The sequence below is a fragment of the Penicillium subrubescens genome (genome assembly GCF_028828155.1).
Source record: "Penicillium subrubescens strain IBT 31985 chromosome Unknown utg000002l_segment0_segment0, whole genome shotgun sequence".
In the NCBI taxonomy this organism is placed as follows: Eukaryota; Fungi; Ascomycota; class Eurotiomycetes; order Eurotiales; family Aspergillaceae; genus Penicillium; species Penicillium subrubescens.
In genome coordinates, this window is record NW_026643152.1 from 2,110,304 (window position 1) to 2,130,698 (window position 20,395).

General features: G+C 51.0%; 7 protein-coding genes across 7 annotated transcripts; 4 read left to right on the top strand and 3 right to left on the bottom strand.

Annotated features, from left to right (window-relative positions):
• Positions 1-2,291: 2,291 nt before the first annotated feature.
• Positions 2,292-8,232, top strand: N7473_002151 (1-3-beta-glucan synthase component FKS1; the record flags this gene model as incomplete). The annotated part of the gene is made up of 5 exons (XM_057148091.1): positions 2,292-2,440; positions 2,530-3,541; positions 3,589-4,264; positions 4,321-7,825; positions 7,887-8,232. The coding sequence occupies 5 exons, from the start codon at positions 2,292-2,294 to the stop codon at positions 8,230-8,232; spliced, it is 5,688 nt and encodes a 1,895-aa protein (XP_057011745.1).
• A 571-nt stretch (positions 8,233-8,803) lies between these two features.
• Positions 8,804-10,550, top strand: lcbA (serine C-palmitoyltransferase subunit lcbA; the record flags this gene model as incomplete). Its single annotated transcript, XM_057148092.1, has 4 exons — positions 8,804-9,132; positions 9,223-9,733; positions 9,803-10,294; positions 10,368-10,550. 4 exons carry the CDS (start codon positions 8,804-8,806, stop codon positions 10,548-10,550), a joined length of 1,515 nt encoding a protein of 504 aa, XP_057011746.1.
• Positions 10,551-11,626: 1,076 nt separating this feature from the next.
• On the top strand, positions 11,627-12,963 carry scw4 (putative cell wall glucanase (Scw4); the record flags this gene model as incomplete). Its single annotated transcript, XM_057148093.1, has 3 exons — positions 11,627-11,693; positions 11,751-11,893; positions 11,962-12,963. The coding sequence occupies 3 exons, from the start codon at positions 11,627-11,629 to the stop codon at positions 12,961-12,963; spliced, it is 1,212 nt and encodes a 403-aa protein (XP_057011747.1).
• Positions 12,964-13,105: 142 nt separating this feature from the next.
• Positions 13,106-14,667, bottom strand: N7473_002154 (uncharacterized protein; the record flags this gene model as incomplete). Its single annotated transcript, XM_057148094.1, has 1 exon — positions 13,106-14,667. One exon carries the CDS (start codon positions 14,665-14,667, stop codon positions 13,156-13,158), a length of 1,512 nt encoding a protein of 503 aa, XP_057011748.1. The 3' UTR covers positions 13,106-13,155.
• Positions 14,668-14,825: 158 nt separating this feature from the next.
• N7473_002155 (WD domain protein) lies at positions 14,826-16,511 on the top strand (the record flags this gene model as incomplete). The annotated part of the gene is made up of 3 exons (XM_057148095.1): positions 14,826-15,363; positions 15,424-16,228; positions 16,292-16,511. The coding sequence occupies 3 exons, from the start codon at positions 14,826-14,828 to the stop codon at positions 16,509-16,511; spliced, it is 1,563 nt and encodes a 520-aa protein (XP_057011749.1).
• Positions 16,512-17,268: 757 nt separating this feature from the next.
• On the bottom strand, positions 17,269-18,615 carry N7473_002156 (transferase family protein; the record flags this gene model as incomplete). The annotated part of the gene is made up of 1 exon (XM_057148096.1): positions 17,269-18,615. One exon carries the CDS (start codon positions 18,613-18,615, stop codon positions 17,269-17,271), a length of 1,347 nt encoding a protein of 448 aa, XP_057011750.1.
• Positions 18,616-19,178: 563 nt separating this feature from the next.
• N7473_002157 (GNAT family N-acetyltransferase) lies at positions 19,179-19,940 on the bottom strand (the record flags this gene model as incomplete). Its single annotated transcript, XM_057148097.1, has 1 exon — positions 19,179-19,940. One exon carries the CDS (start codon positions 19,938-19,940, stop codon positions 19,179-19,181), a length of 762 nt encoding a protein of 253 aa, XP_057011751.1.
• Between the last annotated feature and the right edge of the window lie 455 nt (positions 19,941-20,395).

Below are 20,395 nucleotides of genomic sequence, written 5' to 3' on the forward strand. Positions count from 1 at the left end.
AATAAAGCATCGCTGATCCACTTAGACTGGTGGGACGGGCTGAAAAGGCTGGGCCAACGGTGGAGATGGCCTGCGACGCTTCTTACAGTACTCCGTACCGGTCGCTGAGACTGCATACAGTCAGTACATACTGTACATACGGAGAAACTGTGGACTCGTCATCTGAAACAAACGTATAGGTGCGAGTTGAGAAAGAACAGATTGAATTGTGATGAGAAACAGATGGTATGATGGGACTCTATTTGAATAAAACAATTTTGATAGCAGAGTCTACTCTTTTAAATGGGCCACTCTGTACATCAAAATTGAAGTTTTCCTTGCTTGCGATGGAATAAAGTCCACAGAGACTTTTTCAATGCATCTCCCAATCAAGGAAAGAAGATGGTGGCTTGAAAAAAAGCCAACAACAGCCGGTTTTTCGAGGACGAGCAGTGGAGAGTCGTGTGCCTGTGGAGTCTTATTATAGGACCGCGCTGGACTCAGTCCGGGATAGCTCCAACGGTGGGCAAAGTCAAAGCAGTACAATTTGAGACGATGTGCGGCGTCAAATGTACTTCATGTACCCTAAATGTATTGGGTGTAATTTTTGCGGTGGCAAATTGAGTGTGTTAGCGTGGAAATCTTGTACCTCTCTGTCTGAGCTGGGATGAACTCAGCAGAAGAAGCAAATTAATGGACGATCCTCATCCGAAGATAGGCCAGTGCATCCCAGAAAAGCAACAGCAAGAGGATTTGGGCGTTGAGAGGCCAATTCGCAATGAAAACCGAGTGATTGTTGGCTGATCGGATGGTTCTGTCGCTTGAAAACCATGGATCGTACCAGATGGCCCCCGAGTCTTTGTTTAATCCCCGATAGGAAAGGATGTCAGTTAAAAGAAGGACTTCTCTGCTTTTCCATTGCACATCACTCATACTCGTCCTCACTTGCCACAGCGAAATACCGAATTGCGAGTCCTCAGTCAACGTCGTCGCATAGAAACGAGGAATGAAAAACGAGTACCCGCGCAACGCTTATCCCTGCATGCCGTAGTGGTAACGATAACAAGGCACGGGCAAATCAGCGCACGCCACAGGCCCATCGTAGGTATCCCCGATGGAGGTACCCGCTCCGACCACATAATTTGTTACCTGGAATACATGCTGGAAGGCGCTGGTGGGGCAGGTTTCAGGGGCCGTCGCAATTCCCTTGGAATCCAACATGAGTTGGACAGTCTCATTGGACACAGTCAGCGTGTGGATAGGGAGCTTGACTGTTGTTTATTGGCCGATAACATTAGCATCTCGGTTATGGTGGAGTGAGGTCTGGATGTGTGTATGCGTGTCCTGGTGTAAGGTACCGGTGGACAACAACGGTGTATTGCAAAGAGGGCTGGAGCCAGGGGGTGGGTGGGAAGAAGAGACACTGGAGAAGACGAGGCTTAGGAGGAGACTTGGGAGAGGATCCCCTGAGGATGGATAATCGGGCGGTAATGGCTGTATTGGCTGTATGGTACCGGTACCTCACGTGCGGTATTCTTCTCCTTCCGTAGAGGATGGCGTGTACGTATCGGATACCACGACGTACGCAGTGGCTCCCACACTCCACTCAAGTACCGGGTACCTGCTTTGTCCTGCTACAGGTGTGTACCGGTACATACTAAATCACACCCGTATGCTGTGACGGTAAATTAGGAAATTAGGTGGAAACCATTCCCCCCGAGATCCCAAAATAACAGCACAGCCAATATTTTCCCTCCTTCCTCAGAATCTCGTCTCTCTCCTCCGTCCCTCCAACCTCCCAACTCGCCCCTTCCCCATTCCATTCGCTTTCTTCCTCTCCCCATCCATCTTCCTTTAGCTAAGGTGACACTCTCGTTTCCTTGAGGAAGGTCCGGAAAAGGGAAGTGTTGACTTACCACATCGCGATTGCTGTCGACTGGTTTATTCACTTCGCTCGTTACACCTCCGATCGAGTTTGAGACTCGCGGATTCGGGATCTTCATCTTAGCTCGGCATCCCTTTTTGACCTACGCCGTTACGAGGTTCAACGCCATTCGTTCCCTGTCGATGCTGCCTTAATTTCGCTTCCAACCAAAAACAAAAACACACACCAACTACAAGTCTCTCGACTCATCAATTAACTTAATACTGTGAATGAGTCGCGGTTGAGGTAAGAGCCTCACTTCGGATTCGCCGGGATCTACCCCAGGTCGACGCGAGACGCAAACGACGGATACCTCCGTCCCACCAGGCAGTCCACTGACTGCAATCAACAGAGCTCGAACCAAGCGATCGATTGCGACTCCTCCGTCATGTCCGGCTACCAGCAACAAGGTGGCCATTATGACGAGGGCTACGGCCACCCGGCAGGCCAAGGTGACTCCTACTATCAGGACGAGCACGCTGCCCAGGGTGGTTACTACGACCACCAGGATTATGGCGATGGCTACTATGACCGAGGGTATGGACACCTTTTTATGGACTGCGAGATGCTTCTTAATTCCATAAACGTCAAGGAGATTTGAATCAATGCTGACCGTAGAATTGCAGTGCTTCGGGCGCCTACGCACAACAGGAGGGTGGTCATCAAGGCTACGCCGAAGGAGGATACTACGAGGGCGGCGGTCACCAGGATGAATACTACGCCGACCAGTACTACGACGCCGGTCAGGCTGGCTATGGCCGTGGCCGACGCGGCAATGACTCCGAAGAGGACTCGGAGACCTTCAGTGATTTCACCATGAGATCGGAGACCGCGCGTGCTGCTGATATGGATTACTACGGCCGTGGGGACGAGCGATACAACAGCTACACCGACAGCCAGTACGGTCGTGGTGGATACGGCTACCGTCCGCCATCATCGCAGATCTCATATGGCGGGAACCGGTCATCGGGTGCTTCTACCCCCGTCTATGGCATGGAATATGGAAACGCGTTGCCGGCTGGCCAGCGTTCGCGGGAACCCTACCCTGCCTGGACCTCGGATGCCCAGATTCCGCTGTCCAAGGAGGAGCTGGAGGACATCTTCTTGGACCTGGTTAACAAGTTCGGTTTCCAGCGTGACAGCATGCGTAACATGTACGACCACATGATGACGCTTCTCGACTCTCGTGCTTCTCGCATGACCCCCAACCAGGCCCTTCTGTCTCTGCACGCTGATTATATCGGTGGCCACAACGCCAACTACCGCCGTTGGTACTTCGCCGCTCATCTGGACTTGGACGATGCAGTTGGCTTCGCCAACATGAAGCTGGGCAAAGCCGATCGTAAGACTCGCAAGGCCCGCAAGGCTGCCCAGAAGGCCGCCAAGCAGAACCCCGAGAACGAGGAGGAGACGCTTGAGGCTTTGGAAGGTGACAACAGTCTGGAGGCCGCTGAATACCGCTGGAAGTCTCGCATGAACCGCATGTCCCAGCACGATCGTGCCCGTCAGATTGCGTTGTATCTGCTCATTTGGGGCGAGGCCAACCAGGTCCGTTTCTTGCCTGAGTGTCTGTGCTTCATCTTCAAGTGTGCCGACGACTACTATTCCTCTCCCGAGTGCCAGGCCCGTGTGGAGCCCGTTGAGGAGTTCACTTACCTTAACGAGATCATCACCCCCTCTACCAGTACTGCCGTGATCAGGGCTACGAGATCTTTGAAGGCAAGTACGTTCGCCGCGAGCACGACCACAACAAGATCATCGGTTACGATGATATGAACCAGCTATTCTGGTACCCTGAGGGTATCGAGCGCATCGGTTTCGAGGACAAGACTCGCCTGGTCGATGTTCCCCCCGCGCAGCGTTGGCCTAAGCTCAAGGATGTCCTTTGGAAGAAGGCATTCTTCAAGACCTACAAGGAAACTCGCTCGTGGTTCCACTTGGTTACCAACTTCAACCGTATCTGGGTTATTCACTTATGCTCTTTCTGGTTCTTCACTGCCTACAACGCCCCGACTCTCTACACCGTGAACTACCAACAACAGTGGGATAACAAGCCGTCTACCGCTAAGTATCTGGCTGCTGTCGGTTTTGGTGGTGCCATCGCTGCTTTCATCCAGTTGTTCGCCACTATCTGCGAGTGGATGTATGTCCCTCGTCGGTGGGCTGGTGCTCAGCATCTGCGCAAGCGTTTCATGTTTATCCTCCTCATGTTCGTCATCAACCTGGCACCTGGAGTGGTCATCTTCGGCTTCTTGGATATGCTGCCCACAAATATCCAGAAGCCAGTCGGTCTTGCTCTCGGTATTGTCCACTTCGTAATCGCTCTCCTGACCGCAGCCTTCTTCGGTATCCAGCCGCTGGGTGCGCTCTTCGGCAGTTACTTGAAGAAGGACGGTCGGCAGTACGTTGCCAGCCAGACCTTTACCGCCAGTTTCCCCGTCTGCACGGCAATGACATGTGGATGTCCTACGGCCTTTGGGTTTGCGTTTTTGGTGCCAAGCTGGCTGAGTCTTACTTCTTCCTGACTCTGTCGTTGAAGGATCCCATTCGTATCCTTTCGCCCATGAACATTTACGAGTGCACTGGTGTCACGTATCTCGGCAACGTCCTGTGTCACAAGCAGCCACAGATCCTTCTGGGTCTGATGTTCTTCATGGACTTGACCCTCTTCTTCCTCGATAGTTACCTGTGGTACATTATTTGCAACACCATTTTCTCGGTGGCTCGTTCATTCTACCTAGGTGTCTCCATTTGGTCGCCTTGGAGAAACATCTTTTCCCGCCTTCCCAAGCGTATCTACTCTAAGGTGCTGGCCACCACTGACATGGAGATCAAGTACAAGCCCAAGGTCCTCATCTCCCAGGTGTGGAATGCTATCATCATCTCGATGTATCGCGAGCATCTTTTGGCCATCGACCATGTCCAGAAGCTCCTTTACCACCAGGTCCCCTCTGAGCAGGAGGGTAAGCGTACCCTCCGTGCCCCTACCTTCTTCGTCTCCCAGGAAGACCAGTCTTTCAAGACCGAGTTCTTCCCTGCTGGTAGTGAGGCTGAGCGCCGTATCTCCTTCTTCGCCCAGTCTCTGTCGACTCCTATGCCTGAGCCTCTGCCGGTGGACAACATGCCCACTTTCAGTGTTCTGATCCCCCACTACGGCGAAAAGATTCTCCTGTCTCTGCGTGAAATCATTCGTGAGGATGAGCCCTACTCCCGCGTTACCGTGCTCGAGTATCTTAAGCAGCTCCACCCTCACGAATGGGACTGCTTCGTCAAGGACACCAAGATTCTGGCTGATGAGACCTCTCAATTCAACGGGGAATATAACGAGAAGGGCGAGAAGGACGCTGCTAAGAGCAAGATCGATGACCTGCCCTTCTACTGCATTGGTTTCAAGTCCGCTGCTCCCGAGTATACCCTTCGCACTCGTATCTGGGCTTCGCTTCGCTCCCAAACTCTGTACAGAACTGTTTCTGGTTTCATGAACTACAGCCGTGCCATCAAGCTCCTGTATCGTGTCGAGAACCCCGAGGTTGTGCAGATGTTTGGCGGTAATTCCGAGAAGCTTGAGCGTGAGCTTGAGCGCATGGCCCGTCGCAAGTTCCGCATCTGTGTCTCCATGCAACGTTATGCCAAGTTCAACAAGGACGAGCGTGAAAACACCGAATTCCTCCTGCGTGCCTACCCTGATCTGCAAATCGCCTACCTTGATGAGGAGCCTCCCGTCAACGAGGGCGAGGACCCCCGCCTGTACTCTGCCTTGATTGATGGTCACTGTGAGCTTCTCGAGAACGGCATGCGCAAGCCCAAGTTCCGCATCCAGCTCTCCGGCAACCCCATTCTCGGTGACGGAAAGTCTGACAACCAGAACCACGCCATTATCTTCTACCGCGGTGAATACATCCAGCTGATCGATGCCAACCAAGACAACTACCTGGAAGAGTGCCTGAAGATTCGTTCCGTCCTCGCCGAGTTTGAGGAGCTGACAACCGACAATGTTTCTCCGTACACACCTGGTGTTCCCTCGCCTGATACCAACCCGGTTGCCATTCTTGGTGCTCGTGAATACATTTTCTCTGAGAGCATCGGTGTCCTTGGTGACGTCGCTGCCTCCAAGGAACAAACATTCGGTACCCTGTTCGCCCGTACTCTGGCACAGATCGGTGGTAAGCTGCATTATGGTCATCCCGATTTCCTGAACGCTACCTTCATGTGTACTCGTGGTGGTGTGTCCAAGGCTCAAAAGGGTCTCCATCTTAACGAGGATATTTACGCTGGTATGAATGCACTCCTTCGTGGTGGTCGCATCAAGCACTGCGAGTACTACCAGTGTGGTAAGGGTCGTGACTTGGGTTTCGGCTCCATTTTGAACTTCACAACCAAGATTGGTACTGGTATGGGTGAGCAGATGCTCTCGCGTGAATACTACTACCTCGGCACTCAACTTCCTCTCGATCGCTTCTTGTCATTCTACTATGCTCACCCTGGTTTCCACATCAACAACATGTTCATTATGCTGTCAGTGCAGATGTTCATGATCGTTCTCATCAACCTGGGTGCTCTCAAGCACGAGACCATTACTTGCCGTTACAACTCCGACCTGCCCATCACTGATCCCCTGGAGCCGACTTACTGTGCCGACCTTGCTCCCATCGTCAACTGGGTGAACCGTTGTGTTATCTCTATCTTCATTGTGTTCTTCATCTCGTTTGTTCCCCTGGCTGTCCAGGAGTTGACTGAGCGTGGTGTTTGGCGTATGGCTACTCGTCTGGCGAAGCACTTTGGTTCCTTCTCGTTCATGTTCGAGGTTTTCGTGTGTCAGATCTACGCCCAAGCCGTTCACCAGAACTTGTCATTCGGTGGTGCGCGCTACATTGGTACTGGTCGTGGTTTCGCCACCGCTCGCATTCCCTTCGGTGTCTTGTACTCTCGTTTCGCTGGTCCTTCAATCTACGCTGGTGCTCGTCTCCTGCTGATGCTGCTCTTCGCAAGCAGCACTGTCTGGACTCCTGCTCTGATCTGGTTCTGGGTGTCACTGCTTGCCCTCATCATCTCGCCCTTCCTCTTCAACCCTCACCAGTTCTCTTGGAATGACTTCTTCATTGACTACCGTGACTATCTCCGCTGGCTCTCGCGCGGTAACTCCCGGTCTCACGCCTCTTCCTGGATTGGCTTCTGCCGTCTGTCCCGAACCCGGATCACTGGTTACAAGAAGAAGGTTCTTGGAGTTCCCTCTGAGAAAGGATCTGGTGACATTCCCCGCGCTCGCATCACGAACATTTTCTTCAGTGAGATTGTCGCGCCCCTGGTCGTCGTGGCTGTCACTTTCGTTCCATACCTGTACATCAACTCCCGCACCATGTTCAGCGACGACACCAAGTACGCTCCTAACGCCATTGCGCGCATTGCCATCGTTGCTTTTGCCCCGATTGGTATCAATGCCGGTGTCGCTGGTATGTTTTTTGGTATGGCTTGCTGCATGGGACCCATCTTCAGTTTGTGCTGCAAGAAGTTCGGTGCAGTCCTGGCTGCGATCGCCCACGCTATCGCTGTCATCGTCCTGATCGTCTTCTTCGAGGTTCTCTTCGTTCTTGAGTCCTTCAACTGGCCCCGTACCGTCTCCGGCATGATCGCCATGATGGCCCTCCAACGGTTCATCTACAAGCTGATCATTTCCCTGGCCCTGACCCGTGAATTTAAGAACGACCAGTCCAACATCGCGTGGTGGACCGGTAAGTGGTACAACATGGGTTGGCACTCGCTCTCGCAGCCCGGTCGTGAATTCCTTTGCAAGATCACCGAGCTGGGCTACTTCGCCGCCGACTTTGTGCTCGGTCACATTATTCTCTTCTTCATGCTGCCGGCTCTTGCCATCCCCTACGCCGACAAGTTCCACTCAGTCATCCTGTTTTGGCTGCGTCCCAGGTATGTTTTACCGCCTTGACCTATCCAGAGAATTACAAATATGCTAACATCATACCCATAGTCGCCAAATCCGTCCCCCTATCTACTCTCTGAAGCAGTCCAAGCTGCGCAAGAGACGTGTGATTCGTTTCGCCATTCTATACTTCGTCATGCTGGTCCTCTTCGTTGTCCTTATTGCTGCGCCCATCGTCGTGCGCAACATGGACATTGACACTAGCCTGCGTCGTACCTTGTACAATGCCATTGGTGTCAAGCAGGGTAACAGCATGTTCCTCCTCCAGCCCCTTGACAAGGGTCTTAATGACACCCAGACCTACTACACTGGAAGCCACTTGCCGAAGGGTTTCTCTTCCCACGCTGTCGTCACCCCCACCGCCGGCGACTTCAACTTCCAGCGCTTACTGTGAAACGGTCAATCAGACCTTGTATGAGAATGGCCTGTACAAAGTTTAGTCTCTTTTTTCTTCTTCCCTTTCTATTTATTTTCTTGCGATTCGCTGCATTCTTTCGTGAAATCACCGGCGCACTTGTTGATCTTAATGGCTTCTTGTGTGGAATGACACTTGTAACTCGAGTGGTTTTGTCATTGCCCTGGGGGGGTTTTCACCTTCGTTTACCGCTCTCATAGCTCTTTTTCCTTATCCTCTTAAAACACTCACGGAATACAAACTGCATTGCTTCAACTCAACATAGAAACACATTTTTCAGTCTTCCCATTCGTGTCAAGAAAGCATCTGTAGTTAGAATCGCCTCACAATTCGACCAATCTCATGGTAGGTACTCCGTAGTTGTGCTGATTACAGGTCACGAGCATGTCACGTGACAATGGATGTTTCAGCCTGTCCGCGAGCCCCCCGGCGGCGTGTACGCCAACCATCACGCCAAATTGAAGCCATTAGTTGATCTTCGCAGACCTTTGGTCACTGGAACTATCTTCATCGTTGCTTTTGCGCCCCGAGCGCCTCGAATTACTTCGCGATGGACCTCCAGGAGACGCAACGTCTCCTGACCGAGTACCTACATGAACTCGCGAACCTCTTCCATCGTGTGCCTGGCTCAGCAATCTTCCTGCGTTACGTGAAATCCAGCTACCAGGATGATCCAATTCGTTCTGCGGTCGAGCTTTTCCTTTTCCTTTTCGCCGTGCGCTACCTGCTCGCCCCTAAATACTCGACCAAGCCGGGTGTCGTGCCATTGACCGAGGATGAGATCGATGACCTCGTTGATGAGTGGACTCCTGAGCCGCTGGTGGCCCAGCCCACTGCTTTGGAGGAGATGGAGGTGGACAAGCGGATGGTGATTGTTGGGTAAGCTCCTTCACTGTCTTGTGGATGCACCGTGAATCAGCAACCGGGATCCCTCGGATATTGTGCTAACGAGGCATTGTGAATTTCCAGCCCCGTCGGTCCCAAGTCCAAGCTCGCAAACGGTCGTACTGTTAACAACCTCTGCTCCTTCAACTTCTATAACTTCAACACGAATGAGTCCCTCAAGGAACAGGCTATCCAGACCCTACGCAACTATGGTGTCGGACCTTGCGGCCCCCGCGGCTTCTACGGTACCCAAGACGTGCACATGAAAACCGAGGCCGACATTGCTTCTTTCTTGGGCACTGCAGCCTGTATCATGTACTCGCAGGCGTTCTCCACCATCTCTAGTGTCATTCCCGCGTTCTCCAAGCGTGGTGACATTATCGTCGCGGACAAGGGTGTTAGCTTTGCTATCCGAAAGGGTATCCAGATCTCCCGCAGTATCGTTCGGTGGTACGAGCACAATGATATGGAGGATCTAGAGCGTGTTCTTGCCAAGGTTACCAAGGAGCAGGCCCGGAAACCGCTGACTCGGCGGTTCATTATTACGGAGGGACTTTTCGAGTCCTACGGTGATATGGTCGACCTACCTAAGATCGTAAGTTAATGTTTCTTTGCCATGCACATTTCTGCCATTTGCGCATTGCTAACGTTGTGTCCACTCTAGATCGAGTTGAGACTCAAGTACAAGTTCCGCCTTATCCTCGACGAGACCTGGTCCTTCGGAGTCTTGGGCCGCACCGGACGAGGTATCACGGAGCACCAGAATGTCGACGCTGCCGAGGTTGATATGATCGTGGGTTCACTGGCGGGTCCCCTTGTAGGAGGTGGAGGTTTCTGCGCAGGGTCTGAAGAAATCGTTCACCACCAACGGATTTCAGCCGCGGCATACACCTTCTCCGCCGCGCTTCCTGCTTTGCTTTCGACTACTGCTAGTGCGACTATCAACCTTCTTCAAAATAGCCCCGAAACCGTCTCACAGCTGCGGGAATTCACGAAGGCCATGCGTGCTCAGCTGGATCCTCGCAGTGACTGGGTCTACTGCACTAGTGCTCCGGAGAACCCAATTCTCATTTTGGTCATCAAGCCGGAGGTCGTGACGTCCAAAAGGCTCACCTACGAGGATCAGCAGTACCTGCTCCAGGATGTTGTTGACGAGGTTCGTATCATTCTTTTTGACTCGTTTCCCTTCGCGAGCCCGATCATCTACTAACGTGTGTGCTCGTTTCTAGTGCCTTGCCAACGGAGTCCTTATCTCCCGCCTGAAGACACTCGAAGACAACTTCCAGCCTAAGCAGGTTGTGCCGGCCGGTCTCAAGGTTTGCGTCACTATCGGCCTGACCAAGAAGGAGATTGAGAAAGCTGGCACTATCATCCGGCACGCTATCACGAAGGTGATGAGCAAGAAAAAGTGAACAGCCCCGTTCTGTTACGCCTTTCGTTCTTTACTCGAATGACCGCTCATGCTCCAATGACCTCCGGCACTCTTCATATGTACATCTGCTGGTGTTCTTCGGCGATCTCATTACATGCCCTAATGCCCTTCCGTCTATTGTATTGTTACAGACGCCCGTTGATACGCATCACTTTCGCTACCCAACTTTGTACAGTGCTGTCCCCTATTCTATTATCATTTTGTATTCTTCGGGGACGGTCTCATACTTCATCGGTGCTCGGTTTCTAGATTGTTTAATATTATTATTTCTACCTTGGCCGTGGCTTATCGCTGGGCCAAGTTTTGCATATTTCAACAATTTCAAAAACGGCTTCATATTGTATTGGTTATGTTTGAAATCCGCTGATCAATCTAGGGGGTTGAGATGCCAATTTGGACAACAGCGAAGCGTCACCAAATGCATGCAACGGTTGAGCTTTTCACCGCGGCGACTGGGATAACAACTTGGTACGATGTGAGATCTTTCCTATCCCTTCAGCCTGTACAATGTGACATCGGCTTCCTCTAATGCTCTAATCGATATGTAGTTTATGAATACAAGGCCCGAGCCCCTTCAGTCTCGGTGCAACGGAGCTGGAATGAACTCAACATTCCTCAAACCTCGGTCACGCTAGGGACATTCCCCGCCAAGTTCCGAGAAAGATCTAACTCTCTGGATAATTACTTGAGACTGGGCCTTCTTCCCAAAACTGATTCAGGTGGGCACGCTGGCCCTGAGAAGTCTTGGGTCGTCATGTCAAGGGGCTGCGGCTGCTCCAGATCTGGACCCTGATCCCATTCTCCATGTCACCCCAGACTGAGTAGCTATGCCTGGATGCCCCTTTGTTTACTCGCTATGTGGCCAAATCCACAAGCGAGTTCTGGGCATCTCGATCTCAGGGTGAATATAATCTGCCTGATCTGCATGGGATGTTACTTTCCCTGTGTGCAGGGAGGATTTCCAGGTTGCTCTTGGTCTGATCGTGATCGACTCTACTAACCCTAGGTTCAGGATCGAGGGCTCGGACGACCCAGACCCACGGATTCGACGGTGCGATGAAGGGCCTCAATCGTGTTCTGCTGGCCCTGCTTTTTGCGTGCGGTGTTTATGCTGAAGCTCAGGGTAAGACAGACAAGTGAAGACCTGTCACCAGGCCTGTTGTGACTAATATCTCCGTAGGTCCCAAACATTGCCTCGGTGAACTAGATGACGATTCTCAGGCTCAATCTGCTACTGAGGTAGTTGTCTGGGTCAACGAGAATGGAGATCTGATCCGCACAGAGACGAACCGTATTGCTGCCACGCCTGCGCCGCAAGAAAAGGTTAGTAGACAAAATTGTTATCCATGGCAAGACCTTTATCCTGGATGGCTGTTGATATATTTCCAAAGACCCGCCACGCGGATGCCCATACAACAATATTGATACCAGAGCCGGATGCAACACAGGACGCTTGGGCTACACCACCAACACCACCCCAGGAGGAACCAACACAGATCAAGAAGCCAATCGACGCACCTAGGCTGCAGAAGAAACCTCAGCCTCCTGCGCAACATCCCCATCCGGCTCAACACCCTCACCCGGACCACCATGAAGAGGAGCACCGCAAATTCGGAATCTCCTACTCACCATACAACGCAGATAGGAGCTGCAAAAACCAAGAACAAGTTAACAAAGATCTCGATCAATTAACGGAATACGCCTTTGTCCGCATATATGGCACAGATTGTGGCCAGACAACCACCGTCGCCAGAGCAGCACGGCAACACCACATGCAAGTTTTCGCCGGTGTCTACGACTTGGAGAACTTCCCCGAGAGCCTGAAGGCATTCAACGATGCGGCTACCCTGCCCGATGGGAAGAAAGATTGGTCGGTATTCCACACTATCGCCATTGGCAACGAACTAGTGAATGGCGGTCTGGCGGCACCCGCAGACGTGACTAGGGCCGTGAACGGAGCTCGAACCATGCTCCGCAAGGAAGGGTACCAAGGACCCGTTGTGACAGTTGATACCTTCTCTGTCCTTCTCAAACACCCAGAGCTATGCATTGCTTCGGACTATTGCGCTGCAAACTGCCATGCCTTCTTCGACGCAACCCAGCATCCATACAACGCAGGCCCATATGTCCTCGAGCAAGCTCATGCTGTCTCCGCCGCAGCTGGCGGTAAACGCACAATCATCACCGAGTCCGGCTGGCCACATGCTGGTCAGTCAAACGGCGCGGCTGTCCCGTCACCTGAGAACCAGCGCGTGGCTATTGACAGCATTCGTCGCAGCTTTGCGCACCGCGAGGACGATCTTGTGCTATTCACTGCCTACGACGATCTCTGGAAGCAGGATAACCGGTACACATTCAATGCCGAGCGATTCTGGGGCATCTACCAGCGGTAGTTTAGATGACTAGCTGGAACATTGTTGTTCTTTTCACACAATAGCGATGTAGATAGGTTCTGTTTTCTTGAGATCATGAATATGATGAGAGATTCGATTTCAAATTAACGCCGATGCTATGGTGCACATAATCGTACAAGGGCTTAAAAACTATTATGCAGTAGGAAACAAAATTTGAACAGGACAAGACACCTAAACTGATCGTCGGACTTCGCGCTGGCTGTGGGACTCTCGCGCGCGAGTCTTAAGCCTGTCTAGCCACCCGTCACGCCCAGCAAGTTCCTCAAATGCTCTTTTGTTCGGAGGGAAATCCCAGAACGAGTCTTGACCAGCCGCAGACTGTCTCTGAATATCCATATCCCGCTGTCGCTGGCGCACAATATCTTTCAGCAGTCTGCGGGTTCTGAAACTAGGATCCAGCCCTGTTACATCCATGTCATGAAGGAACGATACCACGGCCGGGAGATCGTTGCAGCCATGCCAATAGAAGTGAATCATTTCGTCAAATAAGGCAACAGATGATCCCAGGAGCGCAGATGCACGGCCCTGCTCCTTGATAGTAGAACGGAACTGGCTGATGAGATGCGAATCCGGGAAATGCGTGTTGAGCAGGCGGAAGGCGATCAGAAGGGTTTTTGGGTAAAGTGCTGTGATTACCGGGCCAATTGGCACGACAGACGGGATTCTGAGAGGGCCGGATGAGGGTGCCGCTGGTTTGGTACTTGGTGTTTCGTTTGCACCCGGTGAGTTGGCAGAGCCAGGCATTGTGAGATCGGCTGCCTCATCCAAATGCTGTAACACTGAGAAAATGCGCTCTTTGCACACTTCCCACAGGCCCATATCGCCTTTGCCTTCCTCAATCGCTTGGAACAGCGCAAACTCAATCTTCTCCGATTCCTTCTTGACAACAAACTCGATTGCCTCCTTCATGGTAATCTCGGGTTCGACGGTGGTAGCTGAAGCTGGCTCGGTGTAACCAAGTTCACTGATTCGAAGCTTAATGGAGCCCTCCAATGTCCCATCTATCAGGCTGGAGTCCAGGGAGACCTGGCTGGAGAAAGGTATCCCGCCTTCAGCATCGGCTGCTCTTTGCAATTCTCGCTTAGATTTCCCAGAAACCTTATTCTTCTCTTGCACATCCTTCAAGATCGAGCCAAATTTGACCATGAGCTCCTTTATACGTTCCTGTCCCTCGCCCGAGGGGTCTTCAAACTGTGTTGTGTCCCCGGCGTGCGCATTTGCGTCATCGCGTCCGATGCCGAGCTGCCCGAGTAGCTCTCCAAAGGCTTTTCGTTCCGGACCAGTGACCGTACTGGATCCTTTGGCGGACTTTGAGGAGGGAGTTTGTGTTTTGTTTCGAGCTTCCGGCGTCAATGAGGCAGAACGCCGACGCAAGTAACTTCTCCGAGGTTGAGGACCCTCAGCCGCTGAACCGGAACCAGATCTTTGAGAAGAAGTGTCCTGGCTCAATTCATCTTGGTCAGATGCGAAATTGCTCTCCGACCTCTCATAACCGTGGGAGGCTCTGTTTTCGGCCGTATATTGACGCACGCGAGCATCGAACGTTCTGCGCAACGACAGCGATATCGGCGCAAGGGTGCGAGTTTGATAGAGAAAGGGAGTTGGCGAGCTTGTTGTCGCCGACAAAAAGAAGGCGCGAGAGATATTCGTCGCCATTGCGTCTTCTGGTGTTGCTCGTTGCATTGAGCCGAGTTCGAAAAATGAAGTTTGAATTGGTCGAAGCTTTTCCCATTTTAATCACATGACTTCGCGTTCCTTCGCCCACGCGTTTCCCGCGCTGAGCACTCTGGCGGCACCCAACAACTGCGGTTTACAGATTTCCACTGTTTTGAAATCCCATCATGACGACTGATAGTACGCACGGGCTCTCCGAGTTCGAAAAACAACGTCTGGCAAATATCGCCGAGCGAGATGCCCTCTTGAAGAAGTTGAGCTTGGAGGCGCAATCAGCGGGCCTCTTCACCCCCAAACCCCCCGGCAGTAATGCGCCAAAGCCAAAGAAAAAGGCGCCTCCCAAGCGCATCAAAGAGGAAGAATCGCCTCTGCCTCGCCGTCAATCTTCCCGTCTGAGGGGATTAACCGCTGACAGCGAGGTCGTGAAGCGCAAGGCCGAAGAGCAGTACGAGGCAGCCAGGGAGGCCGAGCGCGCTAAAAAGGTCCGAAGGACTGACTCATATTCAGCGAATGATATGTTCATTGCTGGGCAGAAGCTCAATGGAGATAGTCTGATCGGTGTTGATGTTGTGAACAAGGGTGTCGCAGAGCCTTATGTGCGGACTTTCGGCGATGAAGACATCAAGAAAACCACCGACAAGGATTTGAAAGCTTTGCGGGAGGAGATGAATGGACTCAGTCTGTGGAGTCAATGGGATCCTCAAAGTATGAACTATATCGTACTATTGCGCGCAAACAAAATCGACTAACATGGAAGTTCTATAGGAATCAAGATCACACCCGAGCGAGTTTATGCCATGGCATTCCACCCTTCCGAGACTAAGCCCTTGATATTTGCCGGTGATAAGATGGGACATCTCGGTGTCTTCGACGCATCTCAAGAGAAGCCAGACACGGGAGATGATGAGGATGACGACGATCCCGACCCGGTTCTGACCACTCTCAAGCCGCATACTCGAACAATTAGTGCTATGATGGTTCACCCATCAAAGCCCACTAGCTTGTATACCGCGAGCTACGACAGTTCCATTCGTGAACTGGATCTCGAGAAGACTACTTCAGTAGAGAAATACGGCCCTAAGTCTACAAACATTGACGAAGCACTTTCTGGGATTGATATGGCGCCCGAGGACCCCAACACCTTGTACTGGACGACGCTTAACGGTACATTTGGGCGTTATGATATGCGCAGCAAACTGTCAGAGAAGACTGTCACTCATTGGCAGCTTTCAGAGAAGAAGATCGGAGGCTTCTCTCTATACCCGTCACAGCCGCACTACTTTGCGACAGCAAGCTTGGACCGGACAATGAAGCTGTGGGATCTCCGGAAGCTATCGACTACTGAGCCTGTACCAGTTGCGGAGCATGAGAGTCGTCTTTCAGTTTCACATGCTGCATTCAATGCGGCTGGCCAAATTGCTACCACATCCTATGATGATACAATCAAGCTCTATGACCTTGGAGCTAAGGGCATCTCATCATGGAAGTCAGGCCACACTCTTTCGGATAAGGAGTTCCGCCCTGACACCGTTGTGAGGCACAACTGTCAAACCGGTCGCTGGGTGACTATGTGAGTTTCCAAAATCATTTCAAATTCTCTACACGAACATCAAACTAACACACCTTTCCTTAGTCTGCGCCCCCAATGGCAGATGAACCCCCAATCCCATATCCAGCGATTCTGTGTGGGTAACATGAACCGCTTTGTTGATGTCTACAGCAGCTCCGGCGATCAGCTGGCTCAGCTTGGTGGTGATGGAATCACTGCTGTTCCTGCAGTAGCTGTGTTCCACCGTAGCAAGAACTGGGTAGCAGGCGGTACAGCTAGTGGCAAGGTTTGCCTGTGGATGTAAGATTTTATTCCGTATTGTTCGAATACGCAATAAATCTTTGGAATTTTAATTGGTGTGGGTTGTTGGTCATTTGAGTATCTTTAGCTTGTTGGTGTACAGTGGACTGTTCATGTGGATCTTTCTTTGCTACCCGATTCTAAACATGATTGAAACAACCGCCTGATGGGCCATCCTCTCAAGGACCACTTCGCTATTTCAGAGACTTCAAGCGATGCCCGTGCCCCTCTCCCATTAGTCCTGGTAGCGATCAAGCCAGTGCCCAAGTGATGTTGGCATTACTTTCCCATAATTCTTTGAGGCTGCAAAACTTAGTACCTGCGAATCTGTGTGCTAGAGTGTTTCCACACGGCACACCGTCGTGGTTGAGGTGGGGCAGAACGGCAAAATGCCATGAAACAAGCTAAAGAACTAGTCACTTGGTTGCCTAGGTGCCTATAGACTGGTAGTTTCTTTACTAGGCAAGGCGTGACACGAGTCCAAGACAAAGATCAATCAACCTGGTAGGAAGTGGGCTCAAGAAAATTCGATACCCTTCTCAAGTAGGGCGAAAGGAATATGTAGAGACGGTAACTAGACGTGCATACTTGTTCGAGAGAGGTCTCATGAAGTGCATTAGACGTTGATTGGAGATATAGGTATAGAAATGAAGGTTCGTTAAGAGATCTCCCCGAGACTATAAGCCGAGGATGAGAATGAGTCGGTGATCACTGTGCTTTGAATTTCCATAACCTCGAAAATTACCAGTATTTTGATGCCTCTATGCAACAAGCTCAAAATATTTCGTAAATTCAGCATCTTGCTTTAACAGCTCGTGCTCCTCTGCCGTGACTTGCAGATGAATATCAAAGATCCTCGTTGATCCACGTGAGAAATTTGGCAATATCACCGCGCAAGCCCCCGGCATCGGTGCATAGAGTCGGAAAGCAACGGGAACTACGCCCGCTCCAAGATCGTATTTCTCGGTGCTCCCGGAGTGCCAAGTGTTCATGAACACGTCCATGTTCGTGAAATCAGCGTGAGAGCCCAAAGTTTCCGTCGGCGAAAGCGATGAAATAAGGGAGGTCATATGGCTGATCGAAGTCAGGTCGACTGAATTAACCGATTGGCGAATCAGCGAGGCTGCGGTTGCCAGGCCTCGGTTTGCATCTAACACCAAGTCATGGGCATCAAGAGGGCCAGCTTGAGCTCCGATAACAGCGTTGCCGAAATATTGTTCAGACGTTTTGTTTTCTGGGTCTCGAGCTCGCACATCAATGGGATGAATAAAGCGAGATGGGGAGTTCTTCCTTTCTGGGTGAAGTTGAAGTCGAGCACGCGTGATTGATGTCCAGAGAAGAGCAGAAATGCAGTCGTAAGAGGATACAAACTCCACTCCAGTGAGGTATGGAGTACATTGGGCTTTGATATCTTTGATAGCCCCATCCGAGATTTGGTAGATTCTTGGCTGCGATGGAGTTGAAGAGGGTGGTTTGAATTGACTCTTTTCCATAACGTAGAAAAGTCGAAGTCTCTCTAAGGAATCATGTCTCGAGTAATTCGAGATATCTGCGGGCGTATTGTACGGATCTCTGCCCAGATCTGGCGTGAAAGTGGGTGTCTCCAAGTCTTCTTGGTGCGCTTTGCAGCTGTTGCATATCAGAAAGAGGAACTTGTCAATCGAAGACCAGTCCCCGGCTGCATGGTTCACTCTGAGTCCTAAAACCAAGCCACCCTCGATGATGTTCAAATTCAACGCACATACGGGCTTCTTGTCTTCGGCGACTTTTGGTAGAAATGGAGTTAGGTCCAATGACTCGGGAGCGAACGATGTTTGAGCCAGAGTCGAAAGAGGCTTATGTTCGGTGGAATCGAATCGGTGAACCTCGAATTTGAGTTGTCTTTCGGGGGACTTGATGATGCAAAGTTTGCCAGTCTGTTCAAATTGCAATTCTCCTGCCATGAATGGCAACTGATAGATTGCGTTCTTCAACCCTTCTTCCAAGGAAGAGATGAGAGTTTCCACATCGACGGTACGAGGAACCTCATAAAACATGGCGACTGTCACCTCTTTGAGGAACCCGCTCTTGTCCAGATCGGACAGCTCATATTTGACAACGCCTGCCATGCTTTGGCCCACTTCCGATGCTATTCAATACAGGACTGTGTTGTCTTGATATTTCCGATTATTAGGGGAAGAGATGAATGTCTTTTATGTCAACTTGGTCAGATTCGGGCACTCTTTTGAGTAACTCGCGCGGACCAGCCCCGCTTAGTCTCACATTGTCAGGCTGAGGCTAATCGCACGCCAACTTGTGCTTTCGCACGACAGACTACTCCATTTTCGGATATGGTGGATAACAGGTGTACCGAGTACCTAAATATTCTCATAATACCTATTAAGCCTCCCCGAGACTGTTCAAAAGACTGTTCAAAAAACATTTAGAAAGACCTTCTATAGAAGGGAAAGTTAAAGCATATATATTTACATTGTAAAACCGTTTATCCAGTCTTGCTATTCAGGATCCAGTGTACCTATTCTCCACTATATCCGAAAATGGAATAGTCTGTCGTGCGAAAGCACAAGTTGGCGTGCGATTAGCCTCAGCCCATTGTTAGGGCGACCAACGGGATTGTAGAGCCACGATCGAATTTAACCTGAACGCCTTGAATAATGATGATCTGTATAGCCTAATGTGTCTTTTTAGGACTCCACATCATGCATCCACCCACTGGTGATCCGATAACCATAGAGAGTGGGCCTCGCATCTCGAATCCTAGCGATCGGTAGAGCTTCTCTCCGTCCCCACTGGCCTCCAACCCAACTACAACATTTTCTCGCTGAGCTCGTTGTAGAACTTCTTCCATGAGCGCCTGTCCGATTCCTCGACGCTGATGCGATGAGGAGACCACGAGACCTCTTACATGCCAGCGATTCCCATACTTGGCCCTCATCTCACCAGAATCCCAATACTTCTCACTGTCGCGCTCAATAGATTCGCCGAATTGACGTGCCGCATCGTGATCAGTAGACCGATCAGGCCAAAGATAGTTTACTATTGAGGTTCGAATCTGAAGGCCCCAGAGACATAGTCTACACCAGAAGGAGTCCTGTGCCGCAATCAAACGTCTGGCGGGCTCGTCGTTTCCAAAGCGGGTCATTTGAATGTAGGCTACAGGCTTGTTCGGACTGGAAGACTCCACGGCTACAAAGCCAATCGATCGAGGGTCAAAATGGCGGGGTTGAAACATCTGTAGGAAGCGCCTGGTGAAGTGATCGGGATATTGATGGCGATATGGGCAGAGGAATTTGTTGAGATCAGAATCCCGATATTCGTTTGCGGCTATGTTTGCCATGAAGGGGATATCTGAGTATCGTGCGCGGCGAATCAGGATGTTGCTATCTTTGCACTTGAATGATGGCATTGTTAAGCCCTTTGAAGATATGTCCATGGTATCGATTCCAGAGATTGTGGAATAACGATTGGGTGTCTGTCCTTGAAGGGGTATCAGGTCCAAGGTTCGAGTTATCAAGTACAAGCAAAGACGGTCGAAGAAACAAATTCGAGCCCCTCAGAAACGTCTTTTGTTGAATATTTAGGAATCATGGGGTGGAAATACGAGGATTTTACTATCGTTCTCAGCGATGCATTGGAAGTGAAATTCTCGGGGCTGCAATATTTCGGATTGATTATTTGGCCTCCTTCGGGAATCCCGATGAAACGATCTTTACCCAATCAGGTCTCCGACTATCTCAATACGAACTCTAAATTATGTACTTCGCTCTTTTTCAATGTTAAGGGTTCGAAGCAAATGATAACATATGTTTGAACTTTTTATTTGGGTACTTCTGGTTATGTTGTTCCCACTAGACACTAAGTATTTCCCGGCATAGAGAAGGAAAACGA